This window comes from Anomaloglossus baeobatrachus, chromosome 7, assembly GCF_048569485.1.
Source record: "Anomaloglossus baeobatrachus isolate aAnoBae1 chromosome 7, aAnoBae1.hap1, whole genome shotgun sequence".
Taxonomy (NCBI): domain Eukaryota; kingdom Metazoa; phylum Chordata; class Amphibia; order Anura; family Aromobatidae; genus Anomaloglossus; species Anomaloglossus baeobatrachus.
In genome coordinates, this window is record NC_134359.1 from 19,169,072 (window position 1) to 19,193,274 (window position 24,203).

General features: G+C 44.9%; 2 protein-coding genes across 4 annotated transcripts in view; one reads left to right on the forward strand and one right to left on the reverse strand.

The window, feature by feature from the left end:
• SPEG (striated muscle enriched protein kinase) overlaps nucleotides 1–24,203 on the reverse strand; it is a 210,580-nt gene that overhangs the window by 14,674 nt on the left and 171,703 nt on the right. For all 3 annotated transcript variants that reach the window (XM_075317104.1, XM_075317103.1, XM_075317106.1), the window contains 9 exons: nucleotides 23,195–23,367; nucleotides 21,634–21,660; nucleotides 21,259–21,411; nucleotides 20,475–20,517; nucleotides 19,567–19,635; nucleotides 16,332–19,479; nucleotides 13,737–13,877; nucleotides 5,829–5,945; nucleotides 4,722–4,889 (listed from right to left, as the gene is read on the reverse strand). In XM_075317104.1, the coding sequence (XP_075173219.1) occupies nucleotides 4,722–4,889; nucleotides 5,829–5,945; nucleotides 13,737–13,877; nucleotides 16,332–19,479; nucleotides 19,567–19,635; nucleotides 20,475–20,517; nucleotides 21,259–21,411; nucleotides 21,634–21,660; nucleotides 23,195–23,367 (4,039 nt within the window). The remainder of the gene's footprint in view (nucleotides 1–4,721; nucleotides 4,890–5,828; nucleotides 5,946–13,736; nucleotides 13,878–16,331; nucleotides 19,480–19,566; nucleotides 19,636–20,474; nucleotides 20,518–21,258; nucleotides 21,412–21,633; nucleotides 21,661–23,194; nucleotides 23,368–24,203) is intronic.
• On the forward strand, nucleotides 10,493–12,634 carry LOC142244964 (tubulin alpha-1A chain-like). Its single transcript, XM_075317110.1, has 4 exons — nucleotides 10,493–10,544; nucleotides 10,790–11,012; nucleotides 11,132–11,280; nucleotides 11,452–12,634. Exons 1-4 carry the CDS (start codon nucleotides 10,542–10,544, stop codon nucleotides 12,433–12,435), a joined length of 1,359 nt encoding a protein of 452 aa, XP_075173225.1. The 5' UTR covers nucleotides 10,493–10,541; the 3' UTR covers nucleotides 12,436–12,634.

The window sequence follows — 24,203 nt, forward strand, 5'->3', positions numbered from 1 at the left end:
CACTACATACAGATTTATACAGACACCACTAGAGGGAGCTCACTACATACAGATTTATACAGCCACCACTAGGGGGCGCTCACTACATACAGATTTATACAGTCACCACTAGAGGGAGCTCACTACATACAGATTTATACAGACACCACTAGAGGGAGCTCACTACATACAGATTTATACAGCCACCACTAGGGGGCGCTCACTACATACAGATTTACACAGCCACCACTAGAGGGAGCTCACTACATACAGATTTATACAGCCACCACTAGAGGAAGTTCACTACATACAGATTTAGACAGCCACCACTAGGGGGCGCTCACTACATACAGATTTATACAGCCACCACTAGAGGGAGCTCACTACATACAGATTTATACAGCCACCACTAGAGGAAGTTCACTACATACAGATTTATACAGCCACCACTAGGGGGCGCTCACTACATACAGATTTATACAGCCACCACTAGAGGAAGTTCACTACATACAGATTTATACATCTACCACTAGAGGGAGCTCACTACACACAGATTTATACAGCCACCACTAGACGGAGCTCACTACATACAGATTTATACACCACCACTAGAGGAAGTTCACTACATACAGATTTAGACAGCCACCACTAGGGGGCGCTCACTACATACAGATTTATACAGCCACCACTAGAGGGAGCTCACTACATACAGATTTATACAGCCACCACTAGAGGAAGTTCACTACATACAGATTTATACAGCCACCACTAGGGGGCGCTCACTACATACAGATTTATACAGCCACCACTAGAGGAAGTTCACTACATACAGATTTATACATCTACCACTAGAGGGAGCTCACTACACACAGATTTATACAGCCACCACTAGACGGAGCTCACTACATACAGATTTATACAGCCACCACTAGAGGAAGTTCACTACATACAGATTTATACAGCCACCACTAGAGGGAGCTCACTACACACAGATTTATACAGCCACCACTAGGGGGAGCTCACTACATACAGATTTATACAGCCACCACTAGAGGGAGCTCACTACATACAGATTTATACAGTCACCACTAGAGGGAGCTCACTACATACAGATTTATACAGACACCACTAGAGGGAGCTCACTACATACAGATTTATACAGCCACCACTAGGGGGCGCTCACTACATACAGATTTACACAGCCACCACTAGAGGGAGCTCACTACATACAGATTTATACAGCCACCACTAGAGGAAGTTCACTACATACAGATTTAGACAGCCACCACTAGGGGGCGCTCACTACATACAGATTTATACAGCCACCACTAGAGGGAGCTCACTACATACAGATTTATACAGCCACCACTAGAGGAAGTTCACTACATACAGATTTATACAGCCACCACTAGGGGGCGCTCACTACATACAGATTTATACAGCCACCACTAGAGGAAGTTCACTACATACAGATTTATACATCTACCACTAGAGGGAGCTCACTACACACAGATTTATACAGCCACCACTAGACGGAGCTCACTACATACAGATTTATACACCACCACTAGAGGAAGTTCACTACATACAGATTTAGACAGCCACCACTAGGGGGCGCTCACTACATACAGATTTATACAGCCACCACTAGAGGGAGCTCACTACATACAGATTTATACAGCCACCACTAGAGGAAGTTCACTACATACAGATTTATACAGCCACCACTAGGGGGCGCTCACTACATACAGATTTATACAGCCACCACTAGAGGAAGTTCACTACATACAGATTTATACATCTACCACTAGAGGGAGCTCACTACACACAGATTTATACAGCCACCACTAGACGGAGCTCACTACATACAGATTTATACACCACCACTAGAGGAAGTTCACTACATACAGATTTATACACCACCACTAGAGGGAGCTCACTACATACAGATTTATACACCACCACTAGAGGAAGTTCACTACATACAGATTTATACACCACCACTAGGGGGAGCTCACTACATACAGATTTATACAGCCACCACTAGAGGGAGCTCACTACATACAGATTATACAGCCACCACTAGAGGGAGCTCACTACATAAAGATTTACACAGCCACCACTAGAGGAAGTGCACTACATACAGATTTATACAGCCACCACTAGGGGGCGCTCACTACATACAGATTTACACAGCCACCACTAGAGGAAGTTCACTACATACAGATTTATACAGCCACCACTAGGGGGCGCTCACTACATACAGATTTACACAGCCACCACTAGAGGAAGTTCACTACATACAGATTTATACAGCCACCACTAGGGGGCGCTCACTACATACAGATTTACACAGCCACCACTAGAGGAAGTTCACTACATACAGATTTATACAGCCACCACTAGAGGGAGCTCACTACATACAGATTATACAGCCACCACTAGAGGGAGCTCACTACGTACAGATTTATACAGCCACCACTAGGGGGAGCTCACTACATACAGATGTTTACAGCCATCAATATGGGAGCTCACTGCAAATTATATCTATCTATCTATCTATCTATATACAGTGCCTACAAGTAGTATTCAACCCTCTGCAGATTTAGAAGGTTTACAAATTCGGAATTAACTTGGCATTGTGTCATTTGGACTGTAGATCAGCCTGGAAGTGTGAAATGCAGCAAAAAAGAATGTTATTTCTTTTTATTTATTTTTTTTTAAATTGAGAAAAGTTTATTCAGAGGGTCATTTATTATTCAACCCCTCAATCCACCAGAATTCTGTTTGGTTCCCCTAAAGTATTAAGAAGTATTTCAGGCACAAAGAACAATGAGCTTCAAATGTTTGGATTAATTATCTCTTTTTCCAGCCTTTTCTGACTAATTAAGACCCTCCCCAAACTTGTGAACAGCACTCATACATGATCAACATGGGAAAGACAAAGGAGCATTCCAAGGCCATCAGAGACAACATCGTGGAGGGTCACAAGGCTGGCAAGGGGTACAAAACCCTTTCCAAGGAGTTGGGCCTACCTGTCTCCACTGTTGGGAGCATCATCCGGAAGTGGAAGGCTTATGGAACTACTGTTAGCCTTCCACGGCCTGGACAGCCTTTGAAAGTTTCCTCCCGTGCCGAGGCCAGGCTTGTCCGAAGAGTCAAGGCTAACCCAAGGACAACAAGGAAGGAGCTCCGGGAAGATCTCATGGCAGTGGGGACATTGGTTTCAGTCAATACCATAAGTAACGTACTCCACCGCAATGGTCTCCGTTCCAGACGAGCCCATAAGGTACCTTTACTTTCAAAGCGTCATGTCAAGGCTCGTCTACAGTTTGCTTATGATCACTTGGAGGACTCTGAGACAGACTGGTTCAAGGTTCTCTGGTCTGATGAGACCAAGATCGAGATCTTTGGTGCCAACCACACACGTGACGTTTGGAGACTGGATGGCACTGCATACGACCCCAAGAATACCATCCCTACAGTCAAGCATGGTAGTGGCAGCATCATGCTGTGGGGCTGTTTCTCAGCCAAGGGGCCTGGCCATCTGGTCCGCATCCATGGGAAGATGGATAGCACGGCCTACCTGGAGATTTTGGCCAAGAACCTCTGCTCCTCCATCAAGGATCTTAAGATGGGTCGTCATTTCATCTTCCAACAAGACAACGACCCAAAGCACACAGCCAAGAAAACCAAGGCCTGGTTCAAGAGGGAAAAAATCAAGGTGTTGCAGTGGCCTAGTCAGTCTCCTGACCTTAACCCAATTGAAAACTTGTGGAAGGAGCTCAAGATTAAAGTCCACATGAGACACCCAAAGAACCAAGATAACTTGGAGAAGATCTGCATGGAGGAGTGGGCCAAGATAACTCCAGAGACCTGTGCCGGCCTGATCAGGTCTTATAAAAGACGATTATTAGCTGTAATTGCAAACAAGGGTTATTCACAAAATATTAAACCTAGGGGTTGAATAATAATTGACCCACACTTTTATGTTGAAAATGTATTAAAATTTAACTGAGCAACATAACTTGTTGGTTTGTAAGATTTATGCATCTGTTAATAAATCCTGCTCTTGTTTGAAGTTTGCAGGCTCTAACTTATCTGCATCTTATCAAACCTGCTAAATCTGCAGGGGGTTGAAGACTACTTGTAGGCACTGTATATATATATTATACACAGCCACCACTAGAGAGAACCTACTGCCATATATACAGATTTATACAGGTACCACAGGGTGGAGCTCACTATATATAGTTTTATATTCACACACTAGGGGGAGCTCACTACATACAGATTTATACAGCCCTATTGAAGGTGTAAAAAGGATTTTCTATCACTTCACGATCACTGAGGGTCTGAATTCTAGTATTTGGAGACTGATGGGAGCACAATGTTGATTCAACATTGCATCACCTTCACTGTCTTGGTTTCCCTCTATGCATGGAGCTGTATAATGGGTCCCACTTCTTTTTCTAGCAAAGAAGGTGGATGAGAGGCCTGCTGTACAAGAAATAAGGATAACTAAGCGCTGTGGCCCCTTCAGTGTCAGGGTTTGTGGGCGGCAGGTACAAGTCGTTCATAAAGTGATGACATATCCTAGTTGCATACTAGTCATTTAAAGCCGTATGCAGTGAGCTCCCCCTAGTGGTCGCCATCTAGAGTCAGATTTAATATCCCCTAGTAAAGATTAAAGTTCACAAATTTGTGCAGTGATGTTAAAGAAGAGTAAGAAATATACATACGTGCCACTGCTAAGGAACAGGAGCTGGTGGCATTGCCCAGGGCATTGGCGGCCACACACTCATACAGCCCGGCTTCTCTCTGGCCGGCCCTTGTGACAGTGAGGACCTGGCGTCCATCCGGATTGGATTTTATATTGACCTGTCCTCTGGATTCTATGACCACCTTATCTGAGAAGTGAGAGACAATCTGTATAAGCATGCTGTATAGGAAATATAGGAGGACAGCTGGGGTTTCCGTGGAGCTTGCAGTCCCACCTAATGGAAAGGTTATGAGTATCTGCAGATGCAGCAGAGCTGAATGTGTCAGTCAAGTACTTTCTTTGTGCATCATGATTAGATATTGCGGCATGGTGACCTGCAGTTCAGTGTGAAATCCTTTGCTGAAAAAGAAGCTCTGCTCTACTATATCTATCAGATCGGCTCTGCTACATTTGCACTTTATAGCTGAGCTGTCTCTTTTATTACATCTATCCATGCTTGGCTCCACATGGCTGCCCCTCGCAGTATATAGATGCTGGGGATTGGATATTAATAATGTAGGAAGGTTTGTATCCCTAGAATGAGATATGTCCTGTAGGACAGATGTCAGATATATCATTACCGCAATGTATGGCTGCTGCTCACCAGAAATGCAGATTTATTTATTTTTACTTTTACAGACGTGTGTCCACTATTTTATTTAATCTAAATAGTTGCAAAATTCTGTACAGAAACGTCTTTATAGTGATCACGGCTTCATTTTTCTGATACAGGGCTCCAAATTCTCTGCAGAAATAAAGCTATATAATATGGATGTGTTTACACACGTGCACCACTAGGGGGAGCTCACTGCATTCAGTGTAATTACTGAGTTCTCTGTATGCAGTAAGCTCCTGAGCTCCCCCTAGTGGTGGCTGCAGGAACTCAGCATTTTATCATGTTACTCTATTTCTATACAAGGGATTTGGAGCTTTGTATCAGAAATATGAAGTTATAAAGACATATAAGGAAATGTAAAAGCTGAAATTAAATGAACCACAGATTGTCAGACCCGACAAGGCGGAAACTCACTTTGGAAATTTCATTAGCTGGTGTAGTTACAAAAAGCAATAAGTCCATCATAATTACCTTTCTTCCAGAGAATTCGGGGTGCGGGGCTGCCGGCAGGAAGACAGGATAATGACACAGAGTCGCCCTCCAGAATCACAATATCCTTCAGCTTTATATGGAAGACTGGCGGGAAATCTAAAGAAAAGGAAACAAAGCTTTAAAAACGTATAAACAGTGAAAGTCAAAAGAAAATAAAGCTGCAGTGTGCGTCTCAGCTCACATGTGATGGTAACAGCGCGGCAGTAAGTTCCACCATTTCCACTCAAAAAAATGCTGCAAAACAAAAAGTAGTGCAAAAGTGCGGAAAAAAGAGTGTTCAAAAGTTATCAGAGGTGTGTGCTGTTTTTTTCTACACAAAATTGAAGCATAAAATTATCAAACAAAGGGGAGCCCAAGTCCAACATTGATAATATTGTATATTTTTCAACATTTATGGATCATATGAAACCAGCGAAGATTGATAAAAGAATGAATTTTAGTAAAAAATGCTCAAAAAAGTGGAGAGCACAGCGTGCGACAAATTTATGTGTTTGCACAATTTTTAGGTCTTGATCAATAGTTAAGAAAAGTTTCTACAAAAAGAAGGGGCTTCTCATAGAGTTTATAACCAAAACAAACATATAGTGATAGGAGTAAATGTGAACAAAAACCAAAAAGAAAAAACTCCTAAAAAGATACTTTATTCTAATCGATATTAAAATTTATGAATATAAAACACTGCTCATCCATGATTACTACAGTGATACATTACAGTGGGTGTGATAGGGTGATAGATCCGATTGGTGGGGACAGTGTTGATTGTTTACTGTTCTCAGGGTAGGGGCAACACTAATAGTTGCACTAATTAACTCAAATATGTCGATACGTGGATTGGGGGATAAACTATCTATCCCTCCCTATCTCCTACCTACCAGCGGAGGTGTACCATAAATTATTGGGTACCCCCCGCTCCACGTCGTCTCTCCCTAATATCTCCCTTCAAACTAGTCAGTCAGATCCGGGAGACCCACCACCAAGGAAATGTGCAAATAGTCACAATAGATTAAGGTAATTTGATATATTACAGCTTTTTATAGATATTAAATGGATCTCAGATCAAAAATTGGTTCATATATACATATGGATATAAAGTCCCAGCAGGGAATGACTTATCTGCCGAGACCATCCAGTATGATTCCGTCGGCGTCTGTCGTTGGTTATAATGGAAGCCTATGGGTGCCTGAATCCGTCTAGTCGTCAAATGACGGATTCCGACGACAGTTCCGTCTTTTAGCAACAGAGCATGCTCAGATGTTTCCTTTCCGGTTAGAAAATATCTCTTTCTCTCTGTCGGTCTCTCTCTCCCTCTCTGTCGATGTCGGTCTCTCTCTCTGCTGGTCGGTCTCTCTCTCCCTCTCTCTCTCATACTCACCGTTCACCGTCGCGGCGCTGCACGGCTGTCACACTGCTCCGGCGGCTTCTCCTGATTTTGAAAACGCCAGCAGCTCATTATTCCATCTCGTATTCACTGCTTCCCCCGCCCATCGGCGCCTGTGATTGGTTGCAGTCAGACGTGCCCCCACGCTGAGTGACAGCTGTTTCACTGCAACCAATCACAGCCGCCGGTGGACGGGTCTATATTGTGCAGTACAATAAATAAATAAATTAAAAAACTGGCGTGTGGTCTCCCCCAATTTTGATACCAGCCACAGTAAAGCCACACGGCTGAAGGCTGGTATTCTCAGGATGGGGAGCCCCACGTTATGGGGAGCCCCCCAGCCTAAAAATATCAGCCAGCAGCCGCCCGGAATTGCCGCATCCATTAGATGCGACAGTCCCGGGACTCTACCCGGCTCATCCCGAATTGCCCTGTTGTGGTGGCAATCAGAGTAATAAGGAGTTAATGGCAGCCCATAGCTGTCACTAAGTCGTAGCTTAGTGATGGCAGGCGTCTATGAGACACCCCCCATCACTAAACTGTAGTGAAAGTAAATAAACACAAACACCGAAAAATCCTTTATTTAAAATAAAAGACATAAAAACACCCTCTTTCACCACTTTATTATTCCAAAAATACCCCTCCAGGTCCGACGTAATCCACACGAGGTTCCACAATGCTTGCAGCTCTGTTACATCGGAAGCTGACAGGAGCGGCCGTAGAACACCGCCCCTCGCTGTGAGCTCCACGGAGCAACTGAAGTGAGTCCGCGCTGTCAGCGGTGACGTCACTCAGGTTACCCGTGGCCACTGCTGGATTCTGATACAAACTGCTACAACGGATCAGTTTTTTTTAACGGATCCGTCCTATCAGTTGTACCATAATCTCCAAGGCATCCGTCACATCAGTCACAAAACGGATTGTGACTGACACAAAACAATGGAAGTGTGAATGTAGCCTTAAAAGTTTTAAACAGTGTTTAGAAAAGGTCTGGAGTCTATAAGCAGTCTGTGTGAGTGGTGTGCGCCATATGTCGGTTCCGCATGGTGGTGTAATGATATGAATTTCACATCTAGCAAGTTGCATAAATCGTGCTGTGCCACATGCGCCACTTTGATAAAAATAACAGCGGCATTAATTTTTTCTACCAAATCAATACACCTTAAGGCCCCGTTACATGCAACGATATATCGCCGGGGTCACGGATTCCGTGACGCACATCCGGCATCGTTAGTGACGTCGTTGCGTGTGACAGAAACAAGCGACCGTTAACGATGGAAAATACTCACCAAATTGTCCATCATGGACATGTCGTTCATTTTCAAAATATCGTTGATTGTAGAGGACGCAGGTTATTCGTCGTTCCTGCGGCAGCAGACATCGCTATGTGTGACATCTCGGGAACGACGAACTACAGCTTACCTGCGGCCGCCGGCAATGAGGAAGGAAGGAGGTGGGCGGGATGTTATGTCCCGCTCATCTCCGCCCCTCCGCTTCTATTGGGCGGCCACTTAGTGACGCCGCTGTGACGCCGCAAGAACCGCCCCGTTAGAAAGGAGGCGGTTCACCAGCAACAGCGACGTCGCTAGGCAGGTAAGTCCGTGTGATGGCTCCTAACGATAACAAACGACGGGGACGGGTACGCTCGCTAGTGATATTGCTGCGTGTAACGCCCCCTTTAGGCTAGGTTCACATTTCCGTCATTTATATCTGTCACAATCCGCGGCTCTGGTAAACAACGTAATCCGTTTGCCGGATTCCGTTGTTTCCCATAGACTTGTATGAACGGCGGATTGCGACTGATGACCTTGCGTTGCATCCGCTGCGCGACGCATCAGTCGTTTTTGGACTGACCGCCGGGCGGAAACAATGCAGAATGTAACGTTTTTTGGGTCGTCAAAATTAACGCACCGCGCAGGAATCCGTCGCAATCCTTCAAGCTTGTAATGGATGTCTATGGTGCTGGATTCCATCGTACTCCGTCTTACGACGGAATTCAGCGCTGAATTCCGTCATGCTCTACTGAGCATGCCCAGCATGTTTGGCGCACCCACTGGGCTGTCCCAAACACAAACGGATCATGACTGATCTGTCAAAAAACGGACGCACAGCGGATGTAACGGACGCGACGGATCAGTTTTTTCACAGGATTCCTGTGAACGGAATCCTGTGAAATAACACTTCCGTTGCGTCAGTTGACATCTAAAAAACAACGGATCCGTCGCTCAGTCGCAATGACGTACCTGACGGATTTAAAATAACGGAAATGTGAACCTAGCCTTAACAATTCCCTCCCTCCGAGTTCTGAATTTTTCCTCTCTCAGGGTTTCCCTCTCAACTTCCCTCCATCCTGTTCTTGTGATTTGACTCCTGTATCCTTCCCTGGGGGTCAAATTATGCAAATTGATCTAAAATCTAAAATTCATGCCGAGATATAATATACAGAGCCCTCAGGGTGATGATACAAGTCTATGGGGAGATTTATCACGTCACGGGTGTCCTAAAATGCATCAGTTTACACGGTGACAAAAGCGGCGCACACTGGGTTAAATCAGTTTTTCTTCCCTTATGCCACCTCGGGGCCGACCTGTGATACATATGCAAAAAAATAGTGCATGTTCTTGGGCCATTTTACGACTCTTCTTAGCTACATCCCATTTTTTAGGCGTTTTTTACAATTTGTTACTACCAGTCAATAATTTATTATAATCCAACATATTGTACCTTGGAATAGTTACTGTAAAAGGAAAAAAAGTCTTGACGTTGGACGAAAAAAATAAGTTAAAGAAAGTTTAAGAAAAATGTAAAAAAAGACAAAGAAGAAAAACATTTGTACATTTATTATTCAAACAGCAAAACTGAATAAAAGAAGTATCTTTATATACTTGTTGATCCTGTAATGATCGTGAGCGAGAATAAAGTAAATATTAATTATACCGCAGAGTAAACAATGGGATAAGAAACACAACAAATGCAGCACATAAGCGTCTCTCCTGCTGCGGCGTCGCTGCGTCCTGTTACTCCCGGTGCTTTGTGCACTTTTCCCTCCCCCCATTCTTCTCGCTGCCCTGGGGGTGACGTTGTGGCCGCATTGTACCTGGTAACAGTTGTGTTGTGTTATACACAGGGCAGGGCTCTTGTGTCCTGGAGACTGGGGGTCACCTGCCCGAGGCTCCTCTCACCCCCCCTCCTGTTACTAAGGACTCTGCTGTCTCTGACTCCTATATATATAGAGGGCAGAGGAGACAGAGGACAGAATTACTCCACATCCAAAGACCTAACTCGCCGGAGCTTGGAGACTTACAGCCGACACCATGGTGAGTGCCCAATCTGATCCGTTACCTGTGTTACTGTCTAATCTGACCTATATGTCACTATTATACGTGTCCCTGTCCAACGTCAACCGTCCAACATTGTGTGACTGTCCAGGCTCCTCTATTCTGTGTCCTCTCTCCAGTCTAAACTTCTGATTACAATGTATCAGTCTGATCTGTGATGTTACCTCCATCTTCCATGTGTCCATAGTCTGACCCTAATCATGTCCCCCGTCTACCCCCTACAGAGGGAATGTATCTCAATCCACGTTGGCCAGGCTGGAGTCCAGATGGGCAATGCCTGCTGGGAGTTGTACTGCCTGGAACACGGCATCCAGCCGGACGGGCAGATGCCCAGCGACAAGACCATCGGTGGAGGAGACGACTCCTTCAACACCTTCTTCAGTGAGACGGGGGCTGGTAAACACGTCCCCCGCGCTGTGTTTGTGGACCTGGAGCCCACTGTGATCGGTGAGTACTTTAATTGTCCATGACGATGGATAGAAGAGATGTCAGTGAGGGTCTGAGCAGATGAGAGGGGTGGACAGTATGGAAGTCACATAGACACCCCCACTATTTCTCTCCTACAGATGAGGTGAGAACTGGAACCTACAGACAACTGTTCCACCCTGAGCAGCTCATCACCGGCAAGGAAGATGCCGCCAATAACTACGCCCGTGGCCATTACACCATTGGCAAGGAGATCATTGACCTGGTGCTGGACAGGACCCGCAAGCTGGTGAGTTCATGGAGATGTTCATAAATCCTGCATCGTTGAACCCAAACCAACATTGCACATGGTAGAATATAGAGAAGATGACTTAGGACGCAAATAATTTGGGTGCCGTTTTAGAGAAATGTCTCCTGTGACATGAAAGTTTAATGTTCTTTTATGTCTCTTCTCCATCAGGCGGATCAGTGCACAGGTCTCCAGGGCTTCCTCATCTTCCACAGTTTCGGTGGTGGCACTGGATCAGGCTTTACCTCCCTCTTGATGGAACGTCTCTCCGTTGACTATGGCAAAAAGTCCAAGCTGGAGTTCTCCATCTACCCTGCCCCCCAGATCTCCACCGCTGTGGTTGAACCATACAACTCCATCCTCACCACACACACCACACTGGAGCACTCAGACTGCGCCTTCATGGTGGACAATGAGGCCATCTATGACATCTGTCGCAGGAACCTGGACATTGAGCGTCCGACCTACACCAACCTGAATCGTCTCATTGGTCAGATTGTGTCCTCCATCACAGCCTCCCTCAGGTTTGATGGTGCTCTGAATGTGGACTTGACAGAGTTCCAAACCAACCTGGTTCCCTACCCCCGTATCCACTTCCCCCTGGCCACCTATGCCCCCGTCATCTCTGCAGAGAAAGCTTACCATGAGCAGCTTACTGTGGCTGAGATCACCAACGCTTGCTTTGAGCCGGCCAACCAGATGGTGAAATGTGACCCCAGACACGGTAAATACATGGCTTGCTGCCTGCTGTACCGCGGTGATGTGGTACCTAAGGATGTCAATGCCGCCATTGCCACCATCAAGACCAAGCGCACCATCCAGTTTGTAGACTGGTGCCCAACAGGGTTCAAAGTTGGTATCAATTACCAACCACCAACTGTGGTTCCCGGTGGAGACCTGGCCAAGGTGCAGCGCGCTGTGTGCATGCTCAGTAACACCACCGCCATTGCCGAGGCCTGGGCTCGCCTGGACCACAAGTTTGACCTGATGTATGCCAAGCGAGCCTTTGTGCACTGGTATGTGGGTGAGGGCATGGAGGAAGGAGAGTTCTCTGAGGCTCGGGAGGACATGGCCGCCCTGGAGAAGGATTACGAAGAGGTCGGCACCGACAGCGTGGAAGGAGAGGGAGAAGGAGAGGAGGGAGAGGAGTATTAAAGAGGGAGGAACTGGGAGAAGGAGAAGAGGGAGAGGAGTATTAAAGAGGGATGAAACGGGAGGAGAGGAGGGAGAGGAGTATTAAAGAGGGATGAAACGGGAGAAGGCAAGGAGGGAGAGGAATAGTAAAGAGGAAAGAAATCCGAGTTATTGGCTCTTACTGTATGTATCAGCTCAAATAAATGTTTATTTTATTATGTGTATGGTGTTTTGTCGGTTCCTTTACATTCATACCCACCACTGATGACTAGTTAGGGTAATGTTAGCCATCTGCTACAGTTGTTCTTTATCAAAAGGGGACAAAAAGGCTGCATTTTGCTATGGGTCAATTACACTTGTGCCTAGGGGTGACCAAGAAGGAAGGGTTCCCCCAGAATGAAGCATTAACATATGAAAATATATAATAATACATATTCATGTGCAAATATATATTAACCAGCTGTAATAACCAGTGTTGCCCGGGATAGTAAGTATCTATCTCCCTCTCTGTCTCTCTGTCTCTCTCTGTTTCTCTGTCTCTATGTCTCTCTCTTTGTCTCTCTCTGTTTCTCTGTCTCTATGTCTCTCTCTTTGTCTCTCTCTGTTTCTCTGTCTCTCTCTGTTTCTCTCTCTATCTTTCTCTTTGTCTCTCTCTGTAGCTCTTTGTCTATCGCTGTCTCTCTGTGTTTCTCTGTCTCTCTCTCTGTCTCTCTCTCTTTGTCTCTCTGTCTCATTCTGTTTCTCTCTGTCTCTCTCTTTGTCTCTCTGTCTCCCTCTGTTTCTCTCTGTCTCTCTCTGTAGCTCTTTGTCTCTCGCTGTCTCTCTGTGTCTCTGTGTTTCTCTGTCTCTCTCCCTCGCTCTGTTTCTCTCTCTTTGTCTCTCTCTTTGTCTCCCTCTCTCTCTATTTCTCTGTCTCTCTCTGTTTTTCGCTCTGTTTCTCTCTCTATTTCCCTGTTTGCCTCTCTCTGTCTGTCTCTCTTTATTTGTCTCTCGCTTTCTCTGTCTCTGTCTCTCTATTCATCTCCTTCTGTCTCTTTGTCTGTCTCTCTATCCATCTATCTCTGTCTCTCTCTGTCTTTCCCTCCCTATGTCTCTGTCTGCTGCTCTATTTCTTTCTCTGTCTCTCTCTGTCTGCCTCTCTCTCTGTCTGTTTCTCTCTGTCTCTCTCGCTCTCTCCACCGATATCATATTACCTCACACAAAAGCTTCTTATACTAACAATGTCCTTCCTTCCCTATAACAACCAATCACAGCTCCTATTAATGACTTGTAGCTCCCAGCTCCATTGACTTTAATGTTTAAAGTCTGGCTACATCTCCTACCTGATTCATTGCGGATGTACTGCCGTCCTACTATGCTCCCGTCCTCACTCATCAGGCTGGCCGGTATACAAGGCTGGGAAGTCATCTTGTCCTTCTTACTACGTGACAGACCCCAGCGGTCCCACCTGGATCTCCTGTCATCTGTAAAACAGAATCGATCGATTACAGCAACAACCATCCAAAAAGGAAAAAAGTTACAGATCCCACACCCAGGAAACATGGTCACCAATAAATACACCTATAGATGTAGCAGTGCTGAGCTTGTCCTCCCAGTAACTTTCTGCCCAGTGGAATACCGCCTCATAGTGACATCATGGCCATATTTACTAAAACATTGATGCCAGGTTTTGATTTAAAGTTGTTTATAAACTTTTTAAAAGTTTGAGATTTGTGCAAAAATCTGAAGCTTTTCTCATCAATTGTGAGGTTTAAAAAGTGAAAAAAAGAAAAGGTATAAAGCGAAAACCTTTAAGAAAGCATACATTTCTGGAGCCAATCTATACATGCTCCATATTAAAATATGCCAGTAATAGTTGGCCATTAATCATCAGTACAATGTTTCTAATGGAACTTACATTATAGAAAAACTCAATTCATATCCTAATATTTCCCGTTGTCACAAGGAGGTGTTTGCAAACATCGCCGACTGTCATGGCAGCGTCAGGATCTGTGGAGACTACAGATTATTGCACTCCGCCTCCTAAGGTCTCGGATATCTGGGATCAGCGCAGGCAGGCTCTGGTGTCGAATCACAGGCTAGCAAGAGTTAAGGCTGCTTTACACGCAGCGATATCGTGACCGATATCACTAGTGTGGGTACCCACCCCCATCGGTTGTGCGACACGGGCAAATCGCTGCCTGTGGCGCACAACATTGCGCGGACCCGTCACACTACTTACCTGCCCTGCGACGTCGCTGTGACCGGCGAACCGCCTCCTTTCTAAGGGGGCGGTTCGTTCAGCGTCACAGCAACGTCACAGCAGCGTCACTGAACCGCCGCCAAATAGAAGCGGAGGGGCGGAGATGAGCGGGACGAACATCCCGACCACCTCCTTTCCTTCCGCATTGCGGGCGGGATGCAGATAAGGAGAGGTTCCTCGTTCCTGCGGTGTCACACGGAGCGATGTGTGCTGCCGCAGGAGCGACGAACTACATCGTAACTGCTGCAGCAACGATATTCGAGAATGGACCCCTATGTCACCGATGAGCGATTTTGCATGTTTTTGCGATGATGCAAAATCGCTCATAGATGTCACATGCAACGGCATCGCTAAAGCGACTGGATGTGCTTCACAAATTCCGTGACCCCAACGAGATCACTTGAGCGATGTCGCAGCATGTAAAGCGGCCTTTAATCTTTGCTTGTTAATCTCTGTTTGTCACATGTTCTGGGAGAGCCACTCATATTCACTCCCCTCCTATATATGCTGGTTGGACACTTGCATTAGTGCCAGCTATAGCTAGTCTATACTAGTCTGGTGAGGTGCATTTATCTAGGCTTAGGGGTACTTTGCACGATGCGACATTTCTAGCACCAGCCCCCGTCGCACATGCGATATCTTGTGATTGCTGCCATAGCGAACATTATCACTACGGCAGTTTCCCACGCACTTACCTGGTCGGCGACGTCGCGGTGACCGCCGAACAATCCCTCCTTCAAGGTGGAGGTGCGTTCGGCATCACCACGACGTCACTAAGCGGCCGGCCAATAGAAGCGGCGGGGCGGAGATGAGCGGGACATAACATCCCGCCCACCTCCTTCCTTCCGCATTGCCGCAGGTAAGGAGATGTTTGTCGGTCCTGCGGTGTCACACACAGCGATGTGTGACGCCGCAGGAGCGACAAACAACATCGTATCAGCAGCAGGAGCGACATTATGAAAATGAACGACATGAGACAGATCAACGATGTTTTACTGTTTCACGCTCGTTCATCGTCGCACCTAGGATTTACACGTTGCGATGTCGTTACTGGCGCCGGATGTGCGTCACAACAACCGTGACCCTGACGATATTTCGGTAGCGATGTCGAAACGTGCAAAGTACCCCTTAGTGGTGGCTATTATATTATTGTTCTATGTGTTTGTTGTTCTTTTTTTGCCACCTTACTTCTCTTGCTTTTCCTTTTAGTCTCTTACTGTTTATTCCTGAGAGTGTGCAGTGTGGCTGAGCTTCTGCTATCCCTGTCTGTCTCATCCATGTTTCCATCACTTTCCTGCCCTTTCCTTCCCTGTAGGGAGAGGGGAACAGATTAGCTTTACTCAGGAGAATAGTAAGGCACGAGACTCCAGTATCTCCACCATTAGGGGTAATCCGGAGGTTAAGGATAGCCTAGAAACCCCTAGTGTGAGGGACAGCGTAGGAGCCCCTTGTCCCTCCATATCCCACAGTCACGAATCATGTTGTTTTGCGGCCATTTTTTAGGATATTTTTGGCAAAATCAAAGTGGCTTGCTTCCATGGGGAAAAAAAATACAAACAAACTAAACCAAAAGCACAACACATTTCAAAAGGTGTGCAAAACTGGTAACAAAAAAGATTGTTACACATTGGTGAAGGTATCTAATATTAGGATAATGGTGCACCATGACACTGACCTTTCTCCACCATCTCTGACTTGATGCTTAGTCCCGAGTTGACGGACTCTTTAGACCGCGATGATCCAGACTGAGAGGCAAGCTGGTTCTGGGGTATTTCTAACTTTCGTAAGTTCTCCCCTTCAGAGTTAGATCTCCTGAGAATAGACATTAGTGGGGTTCTTCTCTCCGGCCGGTCCTCATTTTTGTCAGCAGACTCTACTTCTCTTCTTTCCTCGGACTGGCTTCGAAGTTTCGAGGACAGACGTTCCATGGTATTTCCAATCTTCCTCCTCATTGCTAACACCGGAGATTCACTGGACTTCTGCTCTTTGTCCACACTCTCGGAGATTGTTTCCACAGATCCTTTCTCTGATTTTACGCTTTCATTGTCTTTTCTTTCTTTGGAACTTCCTCTACCTAAAGTCCAAGAAAGGCGTCTTCCTAGTGAACTGGTTCCATCATCATCTTCAGAAGGCATTTGCTTACGTTCGGTGGTCGGAGTTTTCCTGAAACGCTGGGATAGTCTTCTCATAAAGCTTGGATCTCTTTCTGCATTTGACAGGTCCTGCATAGACCTTGACCTGTCATCTAGTCCTAAAGCTGCTGGGACTAGGAACTCAAGTGGGACACCTACAGGACTGGGCCGGTACATTTCCTCTTCTCGAGATGCATGTGCAGCTGCTAAATTTTTCTCCTCTGACCAAGTCCTGGTTAACATCTTCAGACCTCGAGTCAGAGAAGACTCGCGATTCCTCTTAAACTTGGCTTCAAACACTTCTTCTGAATCGATGTTGCTGATATTGTTGACGTCCTCTGTGCTTTCATCTTTTGATGGATCTTTAAGCTTTGAAAACGATGGGGGTTGAGCTGATTCATCATCTTTAATTACTTTTGGATCCACTTTGGCGGCTATAGACGAGCTTGGTTTTTCCTTAGCAAATGAAATATTCTTTGGCCCTTCACCTTTTTTGGTTTGTACTTGAGGTCCTTCTTCTGAGATACCCACATTGAGAGTTTGCATCATTTCTGCATAAGGAGATGGTTTAGGGGTTGCTGCATTTGCAGGTTGGAGTTTTAGGGCAGATTCTCCAGCTGCTGGAAGTTGAGGATCTGGTGTCTTTATTACCATCTGCGTGGGCTCTTGCCTTGGCACAGACAAGGATGAAGGCACAGAGGCAGATTTTGTCATGTAGGTTGGTGAAGGGGAAGGAACTCCACCGGCTCTTGGCAAAGTTGATGCGGCTGCTGCTGGGCTTGATGACGTAGACTGGGCAACACGTGAACTTGGCATAAGACTTGGAGCACCTTGAGATCTTGGCAAAGTTGATGTGGAAATTGCTTTACCTTGTGGAAAAGTTGGGATTATACCTGAACTTGGCAAAGTAGATGGGACACTTGTTGGTCTTGGCATAATTGGGGCAGATGGAAGACTTGATGGAGAAGTTGGCTCAATGCCTGAACTTGGTAGAGGAAGCGGAACAATAGTTGGGCTTGTTGGACTTCTGGCAGGTGTTGAAACAATGGATGATCTTGACAAAGTAGATTTTACACTAGACTGACTTGGCAACGATGACTGGACAGTCGTTAAAGTTTCATTCTTTTGGACTGATGAAACAGAGGAAACCACTGGTGTGGGAACTTTGGTTTGGGTTAGTGAAGGTTTTGTCTCTGATGGTACGGCTTCTTCTGTTGGAGGAGAATCATCCACTGGTTTTATTGTGGATTCCTCGGGTTTTGGTGATATCCGCTGTACAGGAACATCGCTTTTGTTACTTTCCTTCTCATTTTCAGGTGGTTTTATCATTGGCTGCTCAATCTGAATACTTGGTATTTCTTTTTTGGGTATTGTGTCCTCTACCAAAGCTGTGGCTTTGGGAAGTATCATTTCCAAGTTTTCATTTGAACATTTATCAAACTTGGGTTTCAATGTTTGTGACTTATCCTTCTCGTCAACTTTCCCATTCTGAATATCCAAGCCAGGACCTTCTGTGGTTGGAGGATCAGGAGTTAGAGACTTGGGAGGAATCTCACGAGGAGTTTGAGGACGGGAATCAAATCGTGACTGGTCGGTCAGAGCAGATAGAGATGGAGACTCTTTAAGGCGCTGTGCTTCTAATTGAGCAAGAGGAATTTCCAGGGGTGCTCCAGACCTACGATGTAGAACGAGTGGTTCTGTGTCCCCGTGTGAAAAAGAGCTAGTTTTTCGTAAGACTCTTTCTTCTGATGAATCCCGTCCAGGAGCTGCCTCACTGGAAGCAGCACGAGTCAATTTTATCACAGGGATGGGTGAAGACTGTGTATGCTCAGAACGTGGGGAGCGAGGGGACAACTGTTCAGCTCGTTTTTTATCGAAGGAAAGAGTTTCCATCAGTGGTCCTCTAAGTCCACTGAGCTTGTTATCTGCAGAACTGCCCCTCAATAAGCGCTGTCGCATTAACTCCAGACGTTGGGCATATTCCTCATCAGCTGACCCCAACTTTCGTCTCCTCAGTGGGCTGCGGTTTCGTGTTGGTAACTCCATGGAAGCAGCTTTGGTCATACCTCTGTCAAAGGTATCTCTTTCTTCCCCATCTTCAGTAGACACATTGAGCAAGAGAGCACTGTCTGCAGAACTTCCCCGCCTAAATTCTCCTCTTCGTGCTGCCACCAGTTCATCAGGTATTTCTGAAGATTCAAGACTTGACCCTTTTTTAAGAGGCCTCCTTGGTGGCTCCTTCTTCTTGTGGGATTCCGAGGTCTCATCTTCTGAAGACGAGCCGGCTTCAGCATCACTCGATTTCTTTCTTGTTAGTGATCCCTTAGGACGTTTGCTCAAAGACTCTGTCGTCTCTCTACTTTGCTCTTCTGGTTCTGCAATTTTACCATTGTCCACCTCTTCCTCTCTCTCCATATTTTCTAGAGTGCTGGTGTCTTCAGGGTATTGCGAAGACTGCTCCTCATCTGTCGGGATTTCATTAAGAGACATTCGGGAACCGGAGAACTGTACTTGAAGTGGCATGGGGACATAAGGAAGCTCTTCAAGATCATCGGAGTCTGAAGAAGAGGACAGGCTTGTTGACTCCTTAGGATGCCGGGGGACCGCAATAGACAAGTGGTTGCTTGTGTCTTGCAGGAGCTCCGGGATAGACCTCATCACCATGTTGGATTTGAAGCTGATTAAGGATCGCTAAGTAAGAGTAAGCAAACACAATGTTACCTCGGGAGGCCAGTAAGGCACCAAAAAACAGCACGGTTAAGACTTTACAAGACTTACCTGCCACTTGCGTCGAGACTGGAAGAGTTTAATATGATCTGTGCTGATATTTTTTCCTTTTGCTAAAGTCTGAAATAACGAGAGAAAAAAAACTGTAAGGGGAGATAAGGATGGTACAGGGGTCCTTGGCTGTCCCTAAGACTGGGGTCCCTGTACTGTAACTTATCCCGATGGTAGATTTAAAGGTAGTCAGTGTCGAGCCTCCAACGTGGCCCTGTCTCCTGTCCTGGCCCTGATGGCAATGTCCCTACCACCCAGGGAACAAACTGGGACGGAGATCCCAGGAGCCCACCAACAAGGAATGACTAACAGGGGTAAAACAAAACTCATAGACACCTAACTTCTGCACCAGGGGATAACCAAAGGTGTATGGGTATGGGTACAAAGGAAACGGGGTAGTAGAAATAACTTAACACCACAGCAGATAACAACAGCAGTAAGAACACGTCCTCTCTGCTCCTGGGCTAGCTCCTAACTGAATAGAATAACCAGCAACCTCTCCTGGAAGCACAGGGATAAAATACTGCCTGGAAGTGCACAACTAAAGACACCAGGGAAGGAATTAACCCTTAAATGCCCAAAGGAAAAAATCAATGTTTAAATCTGCATGGTCTCATATGATAAATGAGAACGCTAACCCTGAACCTGTCGTTATACATGTGACAAAAACAATCAATAAAAAGCTTCAAACGCAGAACTCTAAAAAAGCAGCCATGTCTTTCTAAGTCTGTACAACCCCTTTAAGAGTTCTGCCCCCCAGCCCACCTTATGGCACTCGTAGCACGCTTTCCCTTTAAATGCAACACCATTAATTACGTATAGCTGGACATATTGCCCAGATGCTCGCTGATTCCATTACAACCACCCCATCCTCCTCCTAAGGTACAAGCACTCGGAGCTCGGCCCACCTTGAACCAGGGATGTTCCAGACTCTCTTCGGCATTGAGCCTCCTGTGGATACAAATGGGAATATTAGCAATATTGCACCATATATATGAAGGGTCTGCTAAAGGCAACGAGTCGTGTCGTTTAGGCTAGTGGATCCGCAGACGTGTCCCCACACTATGATGCTCTTGTCCAGTAGATCATAATAGCAGATTAACCCAAATGTCCCAATAAGTCTCCATTGATTGTACACAGAAAACTGTTATCTGTCTGTGTTATGGGGGCACTGTGACCAGTAATGATATGGGGGCACTGTGTCAATGTCTCTATTGTATATAGTTGAGGCATGAGGATACTCAGCCAATTGTGTTATTGGGGTATTGTGGTCTGCAATGATATGGGGGCACTGCGTCTGGTCATGTTATGAGGAACTTTGTCTGCTTTTGGGGACACTGTTACAAGGATTTTTACGGGGGGCACTGTGAATGCTTGTGAACTTTGGCCAGAATTATTATTGGGGCACACTGGCTGGCACTGTTGGGGGAGCAGTATGGACATGATATGCAGCACTATGACTGAGTCTCTTAAAGAGGTGCTGCAGCTGCCAGTGAAGGAGTCATTATGGCAGCCCTCATGTACCTGCTTCTTCTTCCCCCACTGTCTGCGGTGTGTATTCTCACCTGCTGGTCCGGCAACTATCAGTTATTGACACCGGGGTGGATATCACTTTACACCTCGGCTGCAGAGATCTACCCGATCTTACTCCAGAAACAAAGGGACCCTGGAAATGACACCGGTCCTACTCACAGCTTCTCATTGCCGAGAACCTTAATTAAGAATCCTCGCGCCTCCCACGTGAGATCAGCAAACATCTTCTCTTCAAACGCCACCGTGTAACCTCGAATGTTCATCAGTGTGGTGTAATCATTCTCCCCCACAAAAGGGGACACTCCGGTCAGACTGCGAATGGGGCAGAATAGATGATATAATGAGTATTTGTAACATGTACAAACAATATTTCTATATAGAACATATGGTAATACGTCCTATAGTGACAAAGCAATAATACCGCAAACTAACAAAGCAAAGATACAAATGTTACAATTATACAGTGAAAATAGCTAAGAACAGAGGCAAAACACTAATGTAAAGAAGTAACATACATCAATAATAATATCTTACCATAAATATGTCAGGACTCCGACTGGCCTAGAAAACAGCAAAATGATATTAGAAAAAATTAGAGTAGTATTGTACATAGGGAACTGTGTTATAGTAGTTATATTCTTGTACCTAGGGGGCAGTATTATAGTAGTTATATTCTTGTACATAGGGGGCAGTATTATAGTAGTTATATTCTTGTACATAGAGGCAGTATTATAGTAGTTATATTCTTGTACATAGGGGGCAGTATTATAGTAGTTATATTCTTGTACATAGGAGCAGTATTATAGTAGTTATATTCTTGTACATAGGGGCAGTATTATAGTAGTTATATTCTTGTACATAGGGGCAGTATTATAGTAGTTATATTCTTGTACATAGGGGCAGTATTATAGTAGTTATATTCTTGTACATAGGGAACTGTGTTATAGTAGTTATATTCTTGCACATAGGGGGCAGTATTATAGTAGTTATATTCTTGTACATAGGGGGCAGTATTATAGTAGTTATATTCTTGTACATAGAGGCAGTATTATAGTAGTTATATTCTTGTACATAGGGGGCAGTATTATAGTAGTTATATTCTTGTACATAGGGGGCAGTATTATAGTAGTTATATTCTTGTACATAGGGGCAGTATTATAGTAGTTATATTCTTGTACATATAGGCAGTATTATAATAGTTATATTCTTGTACATAGGAGCAGTATTATAATAGTTATATTCTTGTATATAGGAGCAGTATTATAGTAGTTATATTCCTGTACATAAGGACAGTATTATAGCAGTTATATTCTTGCATATAGGGGCAGTTTTATAGTAGTTATATTCTTGTACATAGGGAACTGTGTTATAGTAGTTATATTCCTGTATATAAGGGCAGTATTATAGTAGTTATATTCTTGTACATAGGGGCAGTATTATAGTAGTTATATTCTTGTACACAGGGGCAGTATTATAGTAGTTATATTCTTGTACATAGGGGCAGTATTATAGTAGTTATATTCCTGTACATAGGGGCAGTATTATAGTAGTTATATTCTTGTATATAGGGGCAGCATTATAGCAGTTATATTCTTGTACATAGGGGCAGTATTATAGTAGTTATATTCTTGTACATAGGGGCAGTATTATAGTAGTTATATTCCTGTACATAGGGGCAGTATTATAGTAGTTATATTCTTGTACATAGGGGCAGTATTATAGTAGTTATATTCCTGTACATAGGGGCAGTATTATAGTAGTTATATTCCTGTACATAGGGGCAGTATTATAGTAGTTATATTCCTGTATATAGGGGCAGTATTATAGCAGTTATATTCTTGTACATAGGGGCAGTATTATAGTAGTTATATTCTTGTACATAGGGGCAGTATTATAGTAGTTATATTCCTGTACATAGGGGCAGTATTATAGTAGTTATATTCTTGTACATAGGGGGCAGTATTATAGTAGTTATATTCTTGTACATAGGGGCAGTATTATAGCAGTTATATTTTTGTACATAGGGAGCAGTATTATAGCAGTTATATTTTTGTACATAGTGGCACCATTCTGACAGTTATAATGTTGTATGTACCATATATCTGTGACTGGAGAGATTGGCATCTGGTTCACAATTTCAGGTGCCACAAATTCGGGGGTTCCATATTTGCAGTACTGTGGTTCTCCAACATTCAGCTCTTGCGCATTCCCAAAGTCACATATCCGTATCTGATCACTTATCATGTCGGCCATTAAAATGTTCTCCGGCTGTAAAGTGGACACATTAATGTAATAATGTTAATATACGATGGTTCTGATGATGCCAGTAATGTGTCTCACTGTGTGAATAGCGATACCCCTATAACTGAGCTATTACAGTTACATAGAAGTGAGGGGGCAGCAGCTATAAAGCATGATATCGCTTTGATGATGAGATTACACTTCATTGTCGGACAAATGTTGAGCTGTAGATCCATTATAATCCTTCATATCCTACAGGTTTTCACATCACAAGATAAGTATCACACGATGTTTAGCTTTAAACTCGCCGAGTGTCATGGCGGCATGTGACGCTGTTCACACTGCAGAGTCTGACACTCCTCACTATGCCTCCTTTAGTGCTTCTGAAGTTGACAGACAGGCTCGGGCATCGACCAGCTGTGTTCTCATTAGTGATCAGGCTTGCAGGAGTTAATCTCTCCTAGGCTGCTGGTCACCTCGTGGATCACATGTTGTGGGAGACCTATCACAGTCACTCCCCACCTTTTTAAGATGGTGCAACCTGTCTTCCTATGCCGACTATAGTTTTTGCTAAACCGGTCCATGTGCTGTTGTATCGCAGTCCTGCTGGTGGTCGTATTTCTTTGGGTGTGGAGTTCTCCTGGTGTCTTGTTGTTTCTTCCCTGCTCTTATTTTGCTCCTAAGCTCTTTTTGTCTTATACATCTGTGTGTGTGTGCCATGAGATAGTTTTGGTTTCCCCTATTTGTATACTTCTGTTGGCTTTATCACTCCTGCCCTGGCCCTCCCCAGTGGTTGGGGGAGGGGGTATAATATCAGGTCAAAGAAGGTGGCTCAAATATCCTCACCATCAGTGGTAACTCTG